The following is a 19261-nucleotide window of genomic DNA, read 5'->3' on the forward strand; positions in this document are numbered from 1 at the left end:
GACCAAAGGTTGGTCCAGGCAGCAGACAGTCAATTAGGCTTTGACCAGCATCCTGGAATGAACAGTTGAAGACAAATCGGTACTTACCATATTATCCAGCAATACCAATGGGGAGGGAGATACCAGGATTCACTGGGTGGGTTTCCCTCTTCATGAGTGGTCACTTTGGTGACGTCCTACCTTCACAAGGTTATGAATCTCCCGTTTATGAATTTCAGCAAGCTCAGGGTTCTTCAGTAGTCACCATTCTGTCCCACGGAGTAGTGGAAGTACAGCCCGTGTTGTGATTGACAGAAGAGGATGGTTGGGCACCTCTGAACTGTTTGTTCCTCTCCAGGACGGATGAGACTATCCGTGCCTCCTCCAATTCTGTTCTTGCTTGATGCTGCTGCTGTGTCAGGTCTTTGACAATTCCTGTTCCTGTATAGCTTTACGGGACTGCACGTCAATAGGTGACATCGTTCATCAGTCTGTAGTTCCTCCTCAATTTCCTCCAACGCTAGTAGTTTCATTCTCTCTTGTAGGACAGCGGTCTGTGCATCTAGTGAATGGAGGCTGGCAGGGCCACTTTCAAAGGGGGTATCCACTGGTCAAACTCTCACTCCGTCTTGAGTCACTCCATCTAGAGTGCCTCGATGATTTCCCATGACTTGAGGGTTGAGCGGACCCCACCTTGGAGAGCTGGTCGAACTGTGCTATGGGAGTTACCTCTTCCATGGCTTCTCCCAGTAGACCACCCTCCTGTTTCTAAGCAGTTTCCGGTCCTTAGCTTGGACGGGATGTTTGTGCATCGCTGCTTTGAGACTTCGTGATGAGATGGCAAGATGGTGCCGACAGATAGGGAAGCTCTGCTTCTAGCTCCTAAGCAACTTTGCAGTATTTCATTTTTTTATGTGTTAATTCTTACATTATTAGTCCAGGAAATGTTTTGTGTTATTACATACGGCTGGAAAGATCGTTTGGATATCAGAGCGGCGGTAACTCACCAGCATTATGAACGGGAATACAACTTTCCCGAATTGGATCCTTTGTTCGTACCCCCCAGGACAATTTAACTGTTTCCAGAGGCTGATCCAAAACACTGCTGGCGGCGGAGAAGAGGTATTCAGAGTGGACTGCCAACCATATTACCTCCCAAAATAATTCCCGTTTATTCCCCCTCAAGCCGATACCATAACGGCCCTCAAAAAACTTCACTGGACTTTCTGCAAACTGGAAACCACATAACCTTAGGCCGCATTTATTGTAGCTGGAACAGTTTTTTCACACTAATATTTATATATTCCATACTTTTAGGTTTGTGTGTATTGTGTGAATTGTTAGATATTACTGCACTGTTGGAGCTAGAAACACAAGCATCTTACTACACCCACAATAACATCTGCTTACCATGTGAATGTAACCAATAACAGTTGATTTAGTGGGCTTGCCCTTTGGTAGGAGAAACCTCACCACATAATCCTTCAAATAACCTGATAGTTGTCTGCTCGTTTGTTGCCTGGTTCTCCTGGTGATGCTGGTAGTTGAGGATGAATCCTTCTTCGGTGCTTTAGGCTTAGCTCCTGAATCTTTTATTCTTTCCAGGACTTTAGCCTCAGCTGCTATTTCCTCATCTCTCCTCCATTCCAGTGGAGACAATTCTTCCTTCTCCTCCTACATTTCCTTTTCACCTGTCTTTGGTTCAGTCATCATCTAGCTAGGTGGACCATTGAAAGATTCTTGGAATCTGTGCGTGTAGCCAGACAGGTGGGATGACTGACAATAGTGAAGGTGAACAGGTGGTCATGGGTCAGGTGACAGAGGAATGGAGGAGCCTGAGGCAGGAATTCCTTTAACCACAAAGTGGTATATTATCTGGATAGTTTTTTTTGTCTGCTCCATAACAAATATTACAGAATAACGTATCAAATTCTTAATCACAAAAGTTGAATCGTAATTACAGTCATTCTCATTATTAAAATTATAGTGGCTAAATTGTCCAATATAATTGTCCCAATACAATTTCCATTCTAATCCTTTAGCCACAATGAAGATTGGATTTGTATGCGTGAAGACTAACATTTCCCCAATGTCCAGAGTTTGATAATCCCTTTATTTGTTGTTCTTCTGGAAACAAGTTTTTTTTAAATTATACCAAAACAAATTCTGAACATTAAAACTAAAGAAACAAACATCACAGTTAACATGGGCTGGTGTGGTCAAAAGGCTATGCTGCCATTCCAGTCACTCCCAGTAGGCTATGGAGCACGTATGCCTTTTATTAACTGTATTCTCCGTTGGCCTGTAGAGGCGATACACACACTTGACAGGGGATTAATGGCAAACACACTTTGCATCATGAATTGGAAACAGGTCATATTGTATATTTTTATATTTTGCTCTTATACACCGGCCCCAAATGTATTTGATGTGAAATCAAAAACAATTATTTACTTCACTTGATGGAGCCTTCCTTTTAGACTGCATCTTCTTGCAGTAGGCAGATCTTGGATATTGGTCTTTCTATAATGTTGTTTTTTGTCTTCAGGCGTACTGCACGCACTAACCCCTTGGAATCAGGCTTGGCCTCAAAAACCTTTCCAAGTACCCATGCACTAAGTGGTGCCGTGTGGTTCTGGTCATGGACCCCATCTCCTTCACAGAAGCTGCGTCTTCACTTTACTTTACTTTACTTCACTTCACTTCCTAACCTCCTGCCAAATGTATGACCATATTAGAGAGAGATATTTTCCTTAGATTATACAGACCCACAAAGAATTTAAAAAACAAATCCAATTGTGATCAACTCCAATATCTATTGGGTGAAATACCACAATGTGCCATCACAGCAGCAAGATGTGTGACCTGTTGCCACAAGAAAAGGGCAAACAGTGAAGAACAAACACCATTGTAAATACAACCTGTATTTGTTTATTTATTTTACCTTTTGTACTTTTTTTTATTTGCACATTGTTATAACACTGTACATAGACATAATATGACATGTGTCTTTTATTCTTTTGGAACTTCTGTGAGTGTGATGTTTACTGCACATTTTTTGTTTATTTCACTTTTGTTTAACCCTTTCACATATACCATCACACGGGTGTGATCATTCTACAGTGGTCCCTGAAGCATACGATCACACCGGTGTGATTAGAACGCTTATTTAGAATGGCCAGTTTCGAATGACGCAACAATCAGCATTTGAGCTGGCCACACTTTTTTTCAGAAACTATTTACACAAACACAGTCCTTACAAAGTTATGTCCAGAATGTGAGCAGTTTCATTTTGGATGCAATGTTCAGACATTCACAGAAGTATCTACACCATAACACAATCATCCAAACCGGAAAAATGTAGGCTACATTTGTCCTAGCGCTAACTGAGGAAAGATTGACTAAACACAAGCCGGTCATATTTGTATAACTCTCAGCTGACATAGACTAGAAAATGAATTAGCTAATAGAAATGACTATTTATAATTAATCACATCACGGGTGAGCTCACCATTGATCGAAATAATTGAGTAAAACACTCTATTCCGATGATGAGTAGTTTCTGCGCGCTGCCATGCTTTTTTTCTCTCACAGAAACCAAAGATCTGTTGGTCTGTTTATGGTATGCATGTTGAAGGGGGTGTGTCGTTTACCTTTGTTCACATCCCACCATTCACTTTCTGAAGTTTTCATAAAATTTGTGAACCCTACTCACTTACCTCATTTATAACATCTTTGGTCCGACAACCCAGAATGCATTGTATGTCAACAAACATGGCTCCACACACAGCTGGAATCAGCTTAGTTCAACATAATCAGTACAACCTTCAAAAAAGTATTTTACACACATAATATGTAACCATTACAATCTATGCAAGAATCAGAATGAGTGATTAGTCACCGGTAATTGAAAACATGTGAATAAAACCGTAAATATATAAATAATTACCACACAAAACATTTTCTGATAGTGATTTATTGATACAAGTGGCGCGTGCCGGGCAGTCAATCACGTAAGCTCTCACCCCCACTCTGAGCCATTCAATTTTGTTGTTTATGTATGTAGCTAGTGAGCTAAGCTGTAGCATTAGCAATGTCTTTCAAGAGGAGACAACTCACAAATGTGGATATTCTGGATATTTTTTAAAATTCTGACAATTAGTCTGAGTATGAAACTCAGGACTCAGATTCTGACAGTGAGGAGCTGCCTCCCCAACCTTGTAGTCATTGAGAACCCTGAATCTGAGGACTCCTTATCCACTGATGAAGTCCCAGGTCCCTTTGAAGATGCTGGTGGTGATGGAGGCAGACCGACAGTGGATGAAGTACAGGAGTTCTGTGGTCGCTGGAAGCTCGCTAGCCATTTCACCCCTCTTGGCCCTGCTGTTTGCTTTGATGAGTCCCATTCTGGAGTGGAACGCCCCTTTCCATTTCCATCTGCGACAGAGTGCTTCATGTTGTTTCTGACAGAGGAGCTGGTGGGAGACCAATCGCTATGCCTTGGAGCTAGCTACAGGAGAAGTGGGAGCCAGGAATTTGGGGGAAACTTGCTAAATGGGTGACAACCACAATTAGTGAAATGTATACTGGTGACAGTCCTTCTCATGGGGATAGTAATGAAGAACTCCCTAAGAGAATACTGGAGCACAGATCCTATGTTTGCAACTCCCTTCTTTGCCTCCCTCTATTCCCAAGAACACTTCCTAGTTCTGCTGCGAAGCCTGCATTTCGTCAACAATGCTACTGCCATCCTAAATTACCCATTATCCAAAATAAGAAATGTTCTTACCAGCCTGACATCAGCATTTGGTCAGGTCTTTGTGCCATACAAGGACCTATGCATTGATGAGTACCTGATGTTAAGGAAAGGTAGACTGGCGATCTGTAAATATATTCCCTCCAAAAGGCACAGGTTTGGGGTCAAGTTCTTTGTCATGTGTGACGTGAAAACAGGATTTGTCCAGGACATTATAGCTTACATAGGGTCCACCACTGACATCCAACATTATGAGGGGCTTGGGGTGTCTGGGTCCGTGGTGATGACCATGCTGGCTACTCATCTCGGCAATGGACACACTTTGTATGTGGACAATTGTTACAGCAGTCCCACACACTTCCAGCATCTGCTCTTCAACAGCACAGGGGCCTGTGGCACAGTCAGGTCGAACAGGAAGGGGATGCCGGCATTCGGAGGCAGGAAGATGCAGAGAGGGGAGGTGGAGTTCAAGGAGAACGGTCAACAGCTGGCAGTAAAGTGGCATGACAAACTAGACGTCCATGTCCTCTCCACTGTCCATACATCAACCATGTTGGCCACAGGGAAGGTGGACAACCTGACGGGAGAGAGAGAAATCAAACCAGACTGTGTGCTTGACTATAACCTCAACATGGGGGCAGTGGATAAGGTGGACATGATACACAGCTTTGTGGGACGCACTTGGAAAACGACCAAGTGGTATAAGAAGATATTTTTCCATCTGATCGCTGCTGCCCTCAATGGCCACATAGTTCACCGCCAACTAGCAAGTGAGATGATTACTGAACATGGTATTTCTTGTAAAGAGACATACAGTTCACATTCAAATCACATACAGAAACTATTAATGCAATAAGTCACTTACTTTGATAGAAACGCAGCTTGGATTTGTACCAGGGTGTTTGTAGGGATGCCTCTAGCACTGAGATGCTGTGCCTTAGACCACTGTACCACTTGGGAGTCTAGGCCAGGGTAGCTTTAAAATACAACACAAGCTAATACTTCTCTGATGCTATTAGCATTGTTTTACAGAGCTAATATAATAATGTAGCTAGCTACATAAGCACGATTGAATATAACACCATAAAGGTTATGAAATGAGTAAAGTTACCTCGCGTGTCCGCGGTTATAAGGAATATACACAAATATACTATGCTCCATGCATACGGTGAGCTACAGTAGAAATGACATAAATAAACTATTTATAATCGTTTTATTATATTATAATAACGTAATAAGGCACTTACTTTGATAGAAACGCACACATTTCCAAAGTTGTTATTGGTAATGAAAACAATGACTGCGATGCGGGCAACAGAAGGAAAATTTGAACACGTGTTCAGATCCTGTTCTGACGGAACATGCGCAAATGTCTGCATACTTGAACTGCGCAAACAATTTGCGAAGTGCTTGGGGAATTTTGTCCGGGTCAGAAATGTAAAAAAAAATAATAATTGTCCGCAAAAGTAAAAATGACTACTTTTACGTGAATGAATGAGGCAGAACACACCTCAATTCAATCTGTTCCTAGAAAATAAAAACTTGTTCGAAATTGAAATTTGAAATTGACAAGTTGAAAACAGGCTATGAATAAAAACAGGCTGCGTGCCTTGGTTTGAGGGCAGCGCGGATTAAATGTACTGTTGCGTAACAATCACATTCTGGAATGGAGAGAACGTTCTAACATCACCTGCATAAAAAAAACTCACGCTGGGGCGACCGTTAGAGATATTTGGAACATGAAAGGTTAAGATTTATTTCACTTGCTTTGGCAAAGTAAACCTATGTTTCCCATGCCAATGAAACCCATTGAACTGCGGGATAAAGGAAGAGGAGAGTGAAGAGGGAGACTAGAGTGGAGGGAGAGGAACATGGAGGGAGAAGAGGAGGAAGTGGAGGGAGAGGTAGTGGGGAGCCTACGTTTCCATTGATTGTCTCTGCCCCAAGTCCCAGCATTCACCCTTGTACCACACCGCCTGGGCCTAAAGTGACAGAGGCAGGAGTTTTGGAGTTGTTTTTAAAAGTGGTAGTAATTTATATCTGTTCCTGAACTTGTAATGGATTACAGCAAGAAAATGGGAGGGGTTGACCAACTGAGGAGCTATTTACAAGGATGCACAGGCGGAAAATGGTGGAAGTATGTGTTTTGGGGGATGCTCAACATTGCCATCGTAAATATGTACATTGTGTGGGAGGCCCCTGCAAAGGCCCCCTACCAGAAACCGCAGGCACTGGTCCCTGAAGGCATTCAAATGCAGCTTGTGCATTCACTTTGATGTGGCAGAAAGAGGGGAAGCAAAAGTGTGGCACCAGGGTGTGTGGACCGAGTTGTAGATCATTTGAAAGCAGGTGAAGTTTGAAGGGTGCAAGAGAGGGTGTGTGGTGTGCATTCGGAGTGGACGCAGGGCAAAGACTGGGAGATGTGTAGAAACCTTTGTGCACTCTGTGTTCTGTGCCACTTTCCAGGATGGGGCCGTGCTTCCAGAAGTTCCATGACATGTTGTAGGCCAAATGCAAACACTAAAGTGACTGTGTGAAATATGAATTTGTCCTACAAATATTTGGTCTCTGACCAGTTGTTGTGTTTTGTATCTTCTCTCTTTATTCGGTCTCTATCTAATACTCTTTGCATTCACTGAATTGTTGTCAAAGCAGGCTATTATTATAACATTTTATGTCAGGCCTAGTCTGTACTAAATCTTATTGAGAGAGGTTACCTACATTTTGAAATAGTCTCTAAATAGTATTTTGCATTTTTACAGTAAGAATCGTTGTCAATCAAATAGCCTGCGTTGTGTGGGTTTTGAAATACTTTCTGAATATTGTCCTTTGGTCACATTAAACATTTATAAATAATAATATATTCTACTTGGTACATTTTGAGTGAGTAATTTAGTCAAATGTACTAATTTCAATACACTAGGGTTTTTTGTTGTTGCGTGTTAATCATTTTTCAATAGTGAGTGAATACAAAATGGAAGACAGAATTACTGTTATTCCTATTGACATGAATGTGGTGTTCATGAGATTAATGTATTGCCTGCCTAAAACATAGTTTAATACATTTTAAATCCTTCAAAATATAAACTACATATCTTGATGGTAGAATATAAACTAGACAATGGCTACTGTGGGTGGGGTCACAGTAATTCAAAGAACAGTGATAAAGGAAATAAAAAATGCTAGGCAGAGCATGCCCAAAGGGAAATTGGAGCGGAAGAGAATCTGCTGAAATTATGCTCTGCTCCTCGCTCCACACTCGCCCACCTACATGCTCTGGCATTCAAAAGCAGCCAACTCATGTCAATGAATAGAATCAGTGAATGAATGGCTGCAGCAACCATTACAAGGTCTGACAAGCCGCATAACAAAAGATGCCTATATAGACAAAACAACAATTAAGTCATTCCAACAAGATAAATCATTCAAACGACTTAGTATCTTGAACAATTTAGTTTAAAAATAAAAATAAAAACCTTTTTATTTTTACTAAGTTGCTCAAACCAGATACTAACTAAATAATTCCTAGAGTCTAAGTTAATTTTTTTTTGTTGCCTTGGGCTTCAGGGCTCCCATAAGAAAGTTCAGTGAATCCTCCTCTTTTAACAGTGGCCATCAAAAAAGCTTTCAAAGGTGTTTTTTCTCTCGACTGCATTCATAATGTTATAGGCTACAATAACTGGGCATACATATTTCTCTCCCTATTCGGCACTCACAATTTGAATACACCTCGAGAGGAATATTATGTTCTCGCACAGAATGTGACAGGCTGAACATTTGAATAGGTCAACTATTCTACTATGGAGTTTTCTGACTCCGCTGTTGCTTACTCGTGTTGTTGGCTGTGGAAAATTTTGTGTGGACAACATTTGAAATGTTTTTAGCTCTGCCTGGCTCTCATTTGGATCATAAGTACCAGGTCCTGGACGAATTTAACCCCTGGGGCTTACTGGATCTCAGCTCATAATAAATACTGGAAAGGTCACTCACTACCCTATCCTGCTCTGGAATGGTTCAGAGCTGTGTTCTTGTCAACTCAAGTAACACCTAGAACATTTGAAAAAATATGACAAATTTGACCGGTGTGCTGCAGAGATGGAAGGGAGCAATCAGTCGGGCCTCCCTGTTGGGACCTCCTTAGGTGAAAGGGGTTGTGGGATGTATGTTCTAGCAGTGTGTTGTGAGGAATGAGTTAGGCCATGACAGAAATCTGGAAAGGTGAAGTCTGAGGCTTGGGTGGGTTCTCTCTGCATTATCTCAGCCTGGGGACGGTGTGTGTTTGTGCATGATCATGCCCTTTTATCCAGCTTCACCTGATTCACCTAAGCTGATGATATATTTCTACACAACAGTTTCACTGTGAGTTCATCCCAGCCCGAGGCCAATGTTAAGTTGAAAGAAATATGATACAGTATAAGCCTGTTTGTATTAATGCAAAATGTACTGTAGTATTTTCACTTGTATCAGTACACAAAGAGTACGGTAGTGTATTATTTACTCTCTAATTGGACTTGTGAATTGAAGATTTCCCCTACTGGAATCTGACTGGCCATAGACAACCATTGCTTGTACAAGCCAGATGCGCTTTCATGGAACTTCTTTCAGCTGAGCTCCAACAGCATTAGAACATGCCCCAGATGGAGGCATCTGCTGAGTAAACTTTTCCTGATTTTCTCAGTCAGAAACCTTTTACTGTGTCCTCCAAAGTAAGCTCCTACTGCACACGTTGTCCTCTGTCCTTTCAATATCAATGGTGGCAATAATGACATCATATTCTTTGTAGCGGTGGCAAGGCAGCAGTTTAGCAGCAGCTGCTAAATATAGGGGGAAACCTTGCCAATGGTCAGAACTGCAGGACTAACCCATGACTAGCAAAACTGGGAGTGGGAGGTCAGAAGAACTTGATGCGTGGGATGATGGTGCTGAATTCACAGTGCACACTATTCAGTTACTCAGCATTTCCACATCTACACACTAGTTCGGACATTTGGTAAATACCATTTAGTAATGGTAAGCTGCTCTCTAACCAAATATCTGCCTTTATCATGAATGTATCAAATTCCACAATTGCTGGACCTTTTTGCATAAAAAAAAAAAAGTTTTGTTTTTTTATCTGTTAAATTTGAAAAAGACTGCCACAGTCAGCTAAGTAGTGCTTTAGCTCAAAGTCACTTCTGTTCCTCCTCCTCTCCCCTTTCTCATTGCATCTGTCATTGTCCCGGAATGATCTCTTTTTCTGGGAAGTGACTGTTTCCCTCCATTCCTCACAAAAAAATGATGTTGGACTCATCTGGAAAGGCTCAAGGGATTGGTTTTATTTAGATAAAAAAAACTATGATTTGCCAAAACATAGCATTTTCCACACATATAACTCTATCCATACATTCTGCTCTCCTCTGTCAGTGTAAACAATTTGAAGCATAATGTAGGACTAGTGACAAATATTTTAAGAATGTTTAAAACTTTGTAAAAACCTGACACAATCACTTAGCAATTAGGCTAGTCTTATTCTTCTCCAGATGCTTAGTATGCTTCAAATGAGGTAGTTTTGACAGTTAGGTATCTATCATACTGTGTTTCAGCAGGTCGTTGGCGATAATCCAAAATTAGAGTTGGATTAAGGAGAAGCTGGGAGTACAGTGGTTCAGACGGAGTGTGAAGTGATCTGTGCTTAATTAGACAGCCCTGTGGGTAAACAGTCCTCACTGAGGAATGTTGTGGTGAAGCAGCTGGGGAGAGTTTAGACACTGTGCAATGCTGCTTCACGCCCTGTATAACCTCACTGTAAACTCTCTGAACTATGTCATGTGTGTCTATGTCAACAGTATTTGGGATTTTATACAGGAAAGAGAAAGCGGAAAAGGTTGTTTTGTCTTTGGTCGAAAGACTACTTCTATCAATCAAGTACTGTAATTTCTCTGTATGTGTGAGCCAGACAGGTTTACAGACTTCTTAACCAATAAGGAAGCAGATGTGACTGCTTTCTAATAATACACTCTGCCCTGTCCCCTAACCCATGACCCAGACATACAGTAGTTGGTAACCAGACCTTTTCCATTGAACATTTTAAGTCATTTAGCAGACACTCGTATCCAGAGCGACTTACAGGTGCAATTAATGTTAAGTGCCTTGCTCAAGGGCACATCGACAGATTTTTAACCTAGTCGGCTCGGGGTTTGAACCACCGACTTTTCGCTTACTGGCCCAATGCTCTTAACCGCTAGGCTACCCGCCGCCTTTTAGCAAGGAATTTGTGAGTCTTCTCCCAATGCTCTGCTACAGATGTAAGATCTTAATTTGAGTCAGTTTGCTACAGCAGGAAAATCATCCCTTAGCAACAGGAAATGTGAATCATACGGATTATAATGAACAAAAATTGTTATAGGGGTTGACCAAGTTTTCGTAAGGGGAAAATCAAGTCTGAGATTTCGACGTTGGACCTTTCCAACTCTTTTTAAACCTCAAATACACTGCAAGTTAAAAAATGTCCTGCGCTGCAAGAAAGTTCTCCTGCAACAGGGTGAACAAATGAAGATCCTATGATCAATGAAAAGACTGATTTATAGATTCACCCTATGAGTCATCATTTCTCATTAGTCATGTGGCGGCCCAGCCCTCGGTTTTGCTTTTGCAGCCATTTTTAGACTCGGATGAAAAACCACCAGGCCGCACAGGGCCTCCCAGCTGGTGGGTAATGGATAACAGAATAGTAAAAAGCCTGTTGGAAACTATGAACACACAGCACCGCAAGCTTTTTCATAATGAAGACATTGCCTGTTTTTAAAAAATAGTTTCAACATCACATTTCTGATAGTACAGTAGCCAGTGTGGATCATTAAAATGGATATGACCGACTGACTTGCCTGTTTTAATTGCCCAAGAGAGGATACATAAAGTTGTATTGAATTAAATATAATGACTAATTGATGTGATTGTATGATGTCATTGCAGGTCTTTATCTACCAGTACAATGAGGAAACACCTGTCTCTCCCAGCCCTGGCTCTGGTTTGCTGCTGCTTCTGGGGCATTCAGGCTGAAGTCTACACCTCTATAGGTAAACCTACACTAACGTTCAAAAGTTTGGGGTCACATAGAAATGTCCTTGTTTTCCATGAAAACAGACATGAAATGAGTTGCAAAATGAATAGGAAATATATTCAAGATGTTGACAAGGTTATAAATAATGATTTTTTTATTTATTTAAATAATAATTGTGTCCTTCAAACTGCTTTTGTCAAAGAATCCTCAATTTGTAGCAATTACAGCCTTGCAGACCTTTGGCATTCTCGTTGTCAATTTGTTGAGGTAATCTGAAGAGATTTCACCCAGTGCTTCCTGAAGCCCCTCCCACAAGTTGGATTGGCTTGATAGGCAAACTGCTCCCACAACAGCTCAATAGGGTTTAGATCCGGTGACTGCTGGCCACTCCATTATAGACAGAATACCAGCTGACTGCTTCTTCCCTAAATAGTTATTGCATAGTTTGGTACTATTCTTTGGGTCATTGTCCTGTTGTAGGAGGAAATTGGCTCCAATTAAGCGCCATCCACAGCGTATGGCATGGCGTTGCAAAATGGAGTGATAGCCTTCCTTCTTCAAGATCCCTTTTACCCTGTACAAATCTCCCACTTTAACACCACCACTAAAGCACCCCCAGACCATCATATTGCCTCCACCATGCTTGACAGATGGCGTTAAGCACTCCTCCAGGATCTTTTCATTTTTTCTGATGTTCTTTGTGATCCGAACACCTCAAACTTAGATTTGTCTGTCCATAACACTTTTTTCCAATCTTCCTCTGTCCAGTGTCTGTGTTCTTTTGTCCGTCTTAATCTTGTCTTTTTATTGGTCTGTCTGAGATACGGCTTTTTCTTTGCAACTCTGCCTAGAAGGCCAGCATCCTGGAGTTGCCTCTTCACTGTTTACGTTGAGACTGGTGTTTTGCAGGTACCATTTAATGAAGCTGCCAGTTGAGTACTTGTGAGGTGTCTTTCTCAAACTAGACACTCTAGTACTTGTCATTTTTGCTCAGTTGTGCACCGGGGCCTCCCACTTCTCTTTCTATTCTGGTTAGAGCCAGTTTGTGCTGTTCTGTGAAGGGAGTAGTACACAACGTTGTACGAGATCTTCAGTTTCTTGGCAATTTCTTGCATGGAATAGCCTTCATTTCTCAGAACAAGAATAGACTGATGAGTTTCAGAAGAAAGTGCTTTTGTTTCTGGCCATTTTGAGCCTGTAATCGAACCCACAAATGCTGATGCATCCAGATACTCAACTAGTCTCAAGAAGGCCAGTTTTATTGCTTCTTTAATCAGTACGACAGTTGTGCTAACATAATTGCAAAAGTGCTTTCTAATGATCAATTAGCCTTTTAAAATTATAAATTTTAGCTAACACTACGTGCCATTGGAACACAGGAGTGATGGTTGCTGATAATGGGCCTCTGTACGCCTAATGTAGATATTCCATTAAAAGCCGTTTCCTGCTCACAGTAATTATTTACAACATTAACAACATTAACAATGTCTACACTGATCAATGTGATGTTACTTTAATGGACAAAATGTGCTTTTCTTTCAAATACAAGGGCATTTCTAAGTGACCCCAAACTTTTGAATGGTAGTGTGTAATGTGTGTACCCACATTACGCCAACAGAGGCGTAATGGTTGTACCATTACGCCTCTGTTGGTACCCTTTACCATTACACATCTATAAGTAGGCCTATACCATTACCCTTGTATATCTGACATGACACCAGTCAACCTCAGTTTCTGCATGCCCTAATTCCTGTCATAAATCATCTCATTTAGAATTCTTAAGTCCATAGGATATTGAATTCAGGATTCCTACTTTTCCATGCATGTTGATGACGCTGTATTTGCTGTGTCCAGTATGCTATTGAGAAGAGAGAGCTTTACACCTCCAGCCTATGGCGCCTCTTTGTCGTAGAGTTGACTGACGTTCTTTCTCTCGCCAAACCTCCAGTGTTCAACAGGCTTCTAAAAAGTATCTGGAAAACAATTAGCTAAGTCTCTGAACTCGCCTCACATCGGTCCAGCATAGCTATCAAATGAAGGAAACACCTGCTATAGACAAGGCTTAGGATAGTTTACAGGATAAGCAAGTAGCAGCAGTTCTTTTTTTTAGTCCAATTTCTAAAATAACACGGTGAGCATAATTTCACTGAAAGTGGCACCATCAGCCTGCATAATGTCAGTTAAAGTAATCTGTGTCATTTATATACTTACGTTGGCTGCCACTACCCTAAAATATAAATATTGCGTGAAGCTGTTTCGCTTTCCTTCTGGCAACAGCATTGAGTTCACTCTTGACTGTCTAGTGTTGCTATGGAATTGTTTTCTGCAAACAGCAGCATTCCCACCCCCTTACCCCAAGAACCATGGGTATTTTAGAGTGGTGTGTGGTTGGACACATACCGGTAATTCTATACAATCACAGCAGAGAATGCTACAGGTTGAAGCTTTTCACTTACTGAAGTCTGTGTGAGGGAACCTTTTATTTTCCCGGACAATGAAACCAAAGCATATTCTACGTCCTCCACTTTCCCTCCAGGAAATGAGGATCATGGGAAAATACTTGATCTGGTTGCCGAACACATTTATTGCATAGGTGCAGTAGTCTATAACACAGAACACAAAAGCTTCAGTGTATTTAATGAGTCATCTCACGTTTCATATTCAGCATGGCCCTTTTTTTTTCTTTCCACTTTCCATTAGGTCAAATGACAGACCTGATATACACAGAGAAGGAGTTGGTTCAGTCCTTGAAAGAATATATTCAAGCAGAGGAGTCCAAGCTTGCTGCTGTGAAAAGGTGAACACTACACTGTAACCATAGTGCTAATAAACTTTGATAGCCGTGTATTCAATTATGTTAATTTGCCAAAATAAGACTAGACAGAATAAGCCCATTTTGAGGAATTATCAATAATCAGATTGTAGCATGATTAGAGATCATTGTGTACTGTACTGAACCTGACTGTTTTTTTCCCCTGTGCTGTGTTGTAGCTGGGCTAACAAGCTGGACGTGCTGACGCTTGCCTCCACCTCAGACCCAGAGGTCTACCTGGCCCACCCCGTCAACGCCTACAAGCTGATGAAGAGACTCAACACCGAGTGGTCCGAGCTGGAGAGCCTTGTTCTGCAGGACCCCTCAGATGGTAAGATAGGGTCGGAGGGAGGGAGAGGGTGTGTGTGGGTGTGAGGAGGCTTGTGGAAAAGAAGGTGTGAGGCCAATTCTGATCCATCATGCTCCTCCCCGACATCTGCAGAGTAGAGTTGGTGTGAGTAGAGTGGAGCTGAGAGAGAACACAGGCTGTCGTCTTTCATGTGCAGCTGCATCTTTCCTCTGTTTACATTGGCCACGTCTGCAGTGTATGAGACTGCATACCATTGGTATGACAAAACATTTATTTTTACTGTTCTAATTCCGTTGGTAACCAGTTTATAATAGCAATATGCACCTCAGAGTTTGTGGTATATCAAATCAAATGTATTTCTAATTGTATATGACCAATATAACACAGCTAAGGGCTGTATCCAGGCCCTCCACGTTGCGCCGTGCATAAGAACAGCCCTTAGCCGTGGTATATTGGCCATATACCACACCCCATCGTGCCTTGTTGCTTAATTATATCAGCTAGTCTCCCTTGTGTGTCCCTGGAGAGCTCTTAGCCACTGCGTGACTAGCATCACAGTTTACTCGTTCCAAAAAGTGTTGGGACACCGTAAAGTCCATGGAGAATAAGAGCACCAGCTGCCCACTGCACTGAGGCTTGGAAACACTGTCACCACAGATAAATCTACGATAATAGAGAATTTCAAGAAGCATTTTTCTACGTCTGGCCATGCTTTCCACATGGCTACCCCTACCCCGGCCAACAGCTCTGCACCACCCGCACCTACTTGCCCAAGCCCCCCCCCCCCCCCCCCCCCCCCCTATAAATCAGCTGGGCTAGACAATCTGGACCCTCTTTCTAAAATTATAAGCCGATATTGTTGCTACCCCAATTACTAGCCTGTTCAACCTCTTTCGTATTGTCTGACATCTCTAAAGATTGGAAAGCTTCTGCGGTCGTCCCTCTCTTCAAAGGGGTAGACACTCTAGACCCAAACTGTTACAGACCTATATCTGTCCTACCCTGCCTTTCAAAGGTCTTCAAAAGCCAAGTTAACAAAAAGATCACCAACCATTTAGAATCCCACCCTACCTTCTCTACTATGCAATCTGGTTTCCGAGCTGGTCATGGGTGCACCTCAGCCACGCTCAAGGTCCTAAACGATATCATATCCCCCATAGATAAAAGAGAGTACTGTGCAGCCGTTTTCATCGACCTGGCCAAGACTTTCGACTCTGTCAATCACCACATTCTTATCGGCAGACTCAATAGCCTTGGTTTCTCAAATGACTGCCTCGCCTGGTTCACCAACTACTTCACAGATAGAGTTCAGTGTGTCAAATCGGATGGCCTGTTGTCCGGACCTCTGGCAGTCTCTATGGGGGTACCACAGGGTTCAATTCTCGGGCCGACTCTTTCTCTGTATATATCAATGATGTCACTCTTGCTGCTGGTGATTCTCTGGTCCACCTCTACGCAGATGACGCCATTCTGTATACATCTGGCCCTTCCTTGGACACTGTGTTAACAAACCTCCAAACGAGCTTCAATGCCATACAACACTCCTTCTGTGGTCTCCAACTGCTCTTTTAAAATAGTAAAACTAAATGCATGCTCTTCAACGATTGCTGCCCGCACCTGCCCGTCCGCCTAGCATCACTACTCTGGATGGTTCTGACATAGAATATGTGGACAACTACAAATACCTAGGTATCTGGTTAGAATGTAAACTCTCCTTCCAGACTCACATTAAGCATCTCCAATCCAAAATTTGCGTCTAGAATTGGCTTCATATTCTGCAACAACGCCTCCTTCACTCATGCTGGCAAACATACCCTCGTAAAACTGACTATCCTACCGATCCTTGACTTTGGCGATGTCATTTACAAAATAGCCTCCAACACTCTTCCCAGCAAATTGGATGTGGTCTATCACGGTACCATCCGTTTTGTCACCAAAGCCCCGTATACTACCCACCACTGCAACCTGTATGCTCTCGTTGGCTGACCCTCGCTACATATTTGTCGCCAACCCCACTGGCTCCAGGTCATCTATATTTCTTTGCTAGGTAAAGCCTGCCTTATCTCAGCTCACTGGTCGCCATAGCAACACCCATCCGTAGCACACGCTCCAGCAGGTATATCTCACTGGTCATCCATAAAGCCAACACCTACTTTGGCAGCCTTTCCTTCCAGTTCTCTGCTGCCAATGACTGGAACGAATTACAAAAATCACTGAAGCTGGAGACTCATAACTCCTTCACTAAATTTAAGCATCAGCTGTCAGAGCAGCTCACATATCACTGTACCTGTACACAGCCCATATGTAAATAGCACACCCAACTACACTATCCCCATACTGTTAATACATTTTTTGCACTTTTGCACCACAGTATCTCTACTTGCACATCATCATCTGCACATCTATCACTCCAGTGTTAATGCTAACTTGTCATTATTTTGCCACTATGGCCTATTTATTGCTTTACCTCCCTAACCTTACTACATCTGCACACACTGTACACAGATTGTTCTGTTGTGTTATTGGCTGTACATTTGTTTGTTATTGGCTGTACGTTTGTTTGTTATTGGCTGTACGTTTGTTTGTCTGTAACTCTTTAGTAACTGTTGTTTTTGTCGCACTGCTTTGCTTTATCTTGGCCAGGTCGCAGTTGTACATGAGAACTTGTTCTCAACTAGCCTACCTGGTTAAATAAAGGTGAAATAAAATAAATAAATAAACATTCTCTAGTTGTCTTGACCTCACACACTACATTATCACACATCATAGCAGTGCACACCAGGCAACTCCAATGCAGATGTTCTGTGCTGTGATGCCTTCAACTCTTTGTTTGGTACCCTATTCCCTATATAGTACACTACTTTTGACCAAAGTCCCTATCAAAGCCCTGGTCAAAAGTAGTGTGGTATTTGGGATGCAACCTTTTCACTGCTTCACTCTGTGTCCTTATCACTGTGTTCCCTCCTCAGGGTTCATCTCCAACATGACTGTACACAGGCAGTACTTCCCTGACGAGGAGGATGAGAAAGGTGCTGCCAAGGCACTGATGCGTCTCCAGGACACGTACAAACTGGATTCAGAGAGTTTCTCCAAGGGCAAACTGCCTGGTGAGGCTCTATCATCTCCTTGACTCATCCCTAGTCTTTGTGTGTGAACAGTCACTGAAACCCTGCCATGGAAGATTCCAGAAGCCTCCAGATGTGTTCAGCACAGTGGCTGCATCCCAAAAAGCTCCCTATTCCCTACATAGTGCACTACGTTTGATCAGAACTCTGGTCAAAAGTAGTGCACTATGTAGGGAATAGGGTGCCATTTGGGATGTAGACGGTGTGTGAGCTGAGCATTTCTCAGCCTGCCCTTCCACCACTACCAGACTGCAGAGAACGGTTGCTCTTTCGTCCAGCCAGATGTTTGCCCTCTCCAGAAATGCAAGCTCAAACAGAACAGTTTTGATACCGGGAGCTGTGGCCACACATTCACTATGTATATATTTTATGACAAATGTGTATCTTATCCTAATATTGCACACCCCACCTTGTCTGGGAGGTATGTCAGAAAAAGGTTGCAAAAGCAAAGTGTTTTGATATGACCCTCTTACTGCTGCTATAGCAACGTCCACTACAGTATCACCATTGTGGATTCATGGAGCACTCTTATGTAGTAACCTCGTAAGCAGTTGATAAACTACTCATAAACAGCTGTCTTATTAATGGATGTTATTATGACATGCTACCAGGAGACCTCAAACAGAGCATAATGGTGCTTTATTGCCAAAAGGGTGCATTATACTATGCTATACTATACCTGCAGGTGTGCACCACAACGCCATCCTGACAGTGGATGACTGTTACGACATGGGGAAGACGGCGTACAACGAGGCAGACTACTACCACGCGGTGCTGTGGATGCAGCAGGCCCTCAGGCAGATGGATGCAGGGGAGGAGCACGTGGTGTCCAAGGCCGATGTCCTGGACTATCTCAGCTACTCCGTCTACCAGATGGGAGACCTGCCCCGTGCCATCGAGCTGACACGCCGCCTAGTGGCCATCGGTAGGACTCACACGCAATGTTTCCGCTGTTTCATATCCAGAAGCTTGTTTTTAGGGGTGTTTGACAACAGGAGAGACGTCTTACTCTCTCATTCCATCTCTCACACGCATTCTCACTTTCTCAATCTCTTCTACTCTCACTCTCCCTCACACATTCTCTTTCACGCACTCACTCTCCCTCACATACTGTCATATTTTTCGCACATTCTCACATAATCACCCTCTCAAAACCTCTCGTGTTTGTCCAGAGTTACAGGGCGTAACTCTGAGTGCTCATGGTTTGCTAATTTGAACTGCATCAGGAATGTTGTTGTTT

The 19261-nt window shown here is 42.5% G+C and overlaps 1 protein-coding gene across 6 annotated transcripts in view; it reads left to right on the forward strand.

Annotated features, from left to right (window-relative positions):
* LOC110537740 (prolyl 4-hydroxylase subunit alpha-2) overlaps positions 1-19261 on the forward strand; it is a 65454-nt gene that overhangs the window by 37939 nt on the left and 8254 nt on the right. For all 6 annotated transcript variants that reach the window (XR_005035004.1, XR_005035003.1, XM_036937754.1 and 3 more), the window contains exons 2-6: positions 11687-11790; positions 14475-14571; positions 14766-14917; positions 17866-18003; positions 18707-18946. Coding sequence is in view for 4 of the 6 variants with exons in the window: in XM_036937754.1 (XP_036793649.1) it covers positions 11706-11790; positions 14475-14571; positions 14766-14917; positions 17866-18003; positions 18707-18946 (712 nt within the window). In the remaining 2 variants the exon portion in view is untranslated. The remainder of the gene's footprint in view (positions 1-11686; positions 11791-14474; positions 14572-14765; positions 14918-17865; positions 18004-18706; positions 18947-19261) is intronic.

Source organism: Oncorhynchus mykiss, chromosome 12, assembly GCF_013265735.2.
Source record: "Oncorhynchus mykiss isolate Arlee chromosome 12, USDA_OmykA_1.1, whole genome shotgun sequence".
Classification (NCBI taxonomy): Eukaryota; Metazoa; Chordata; class Actinopteri; order Salmoniformes; family Salmonidae; genus Oncorhynchus; species Oncorhynchus mykiss.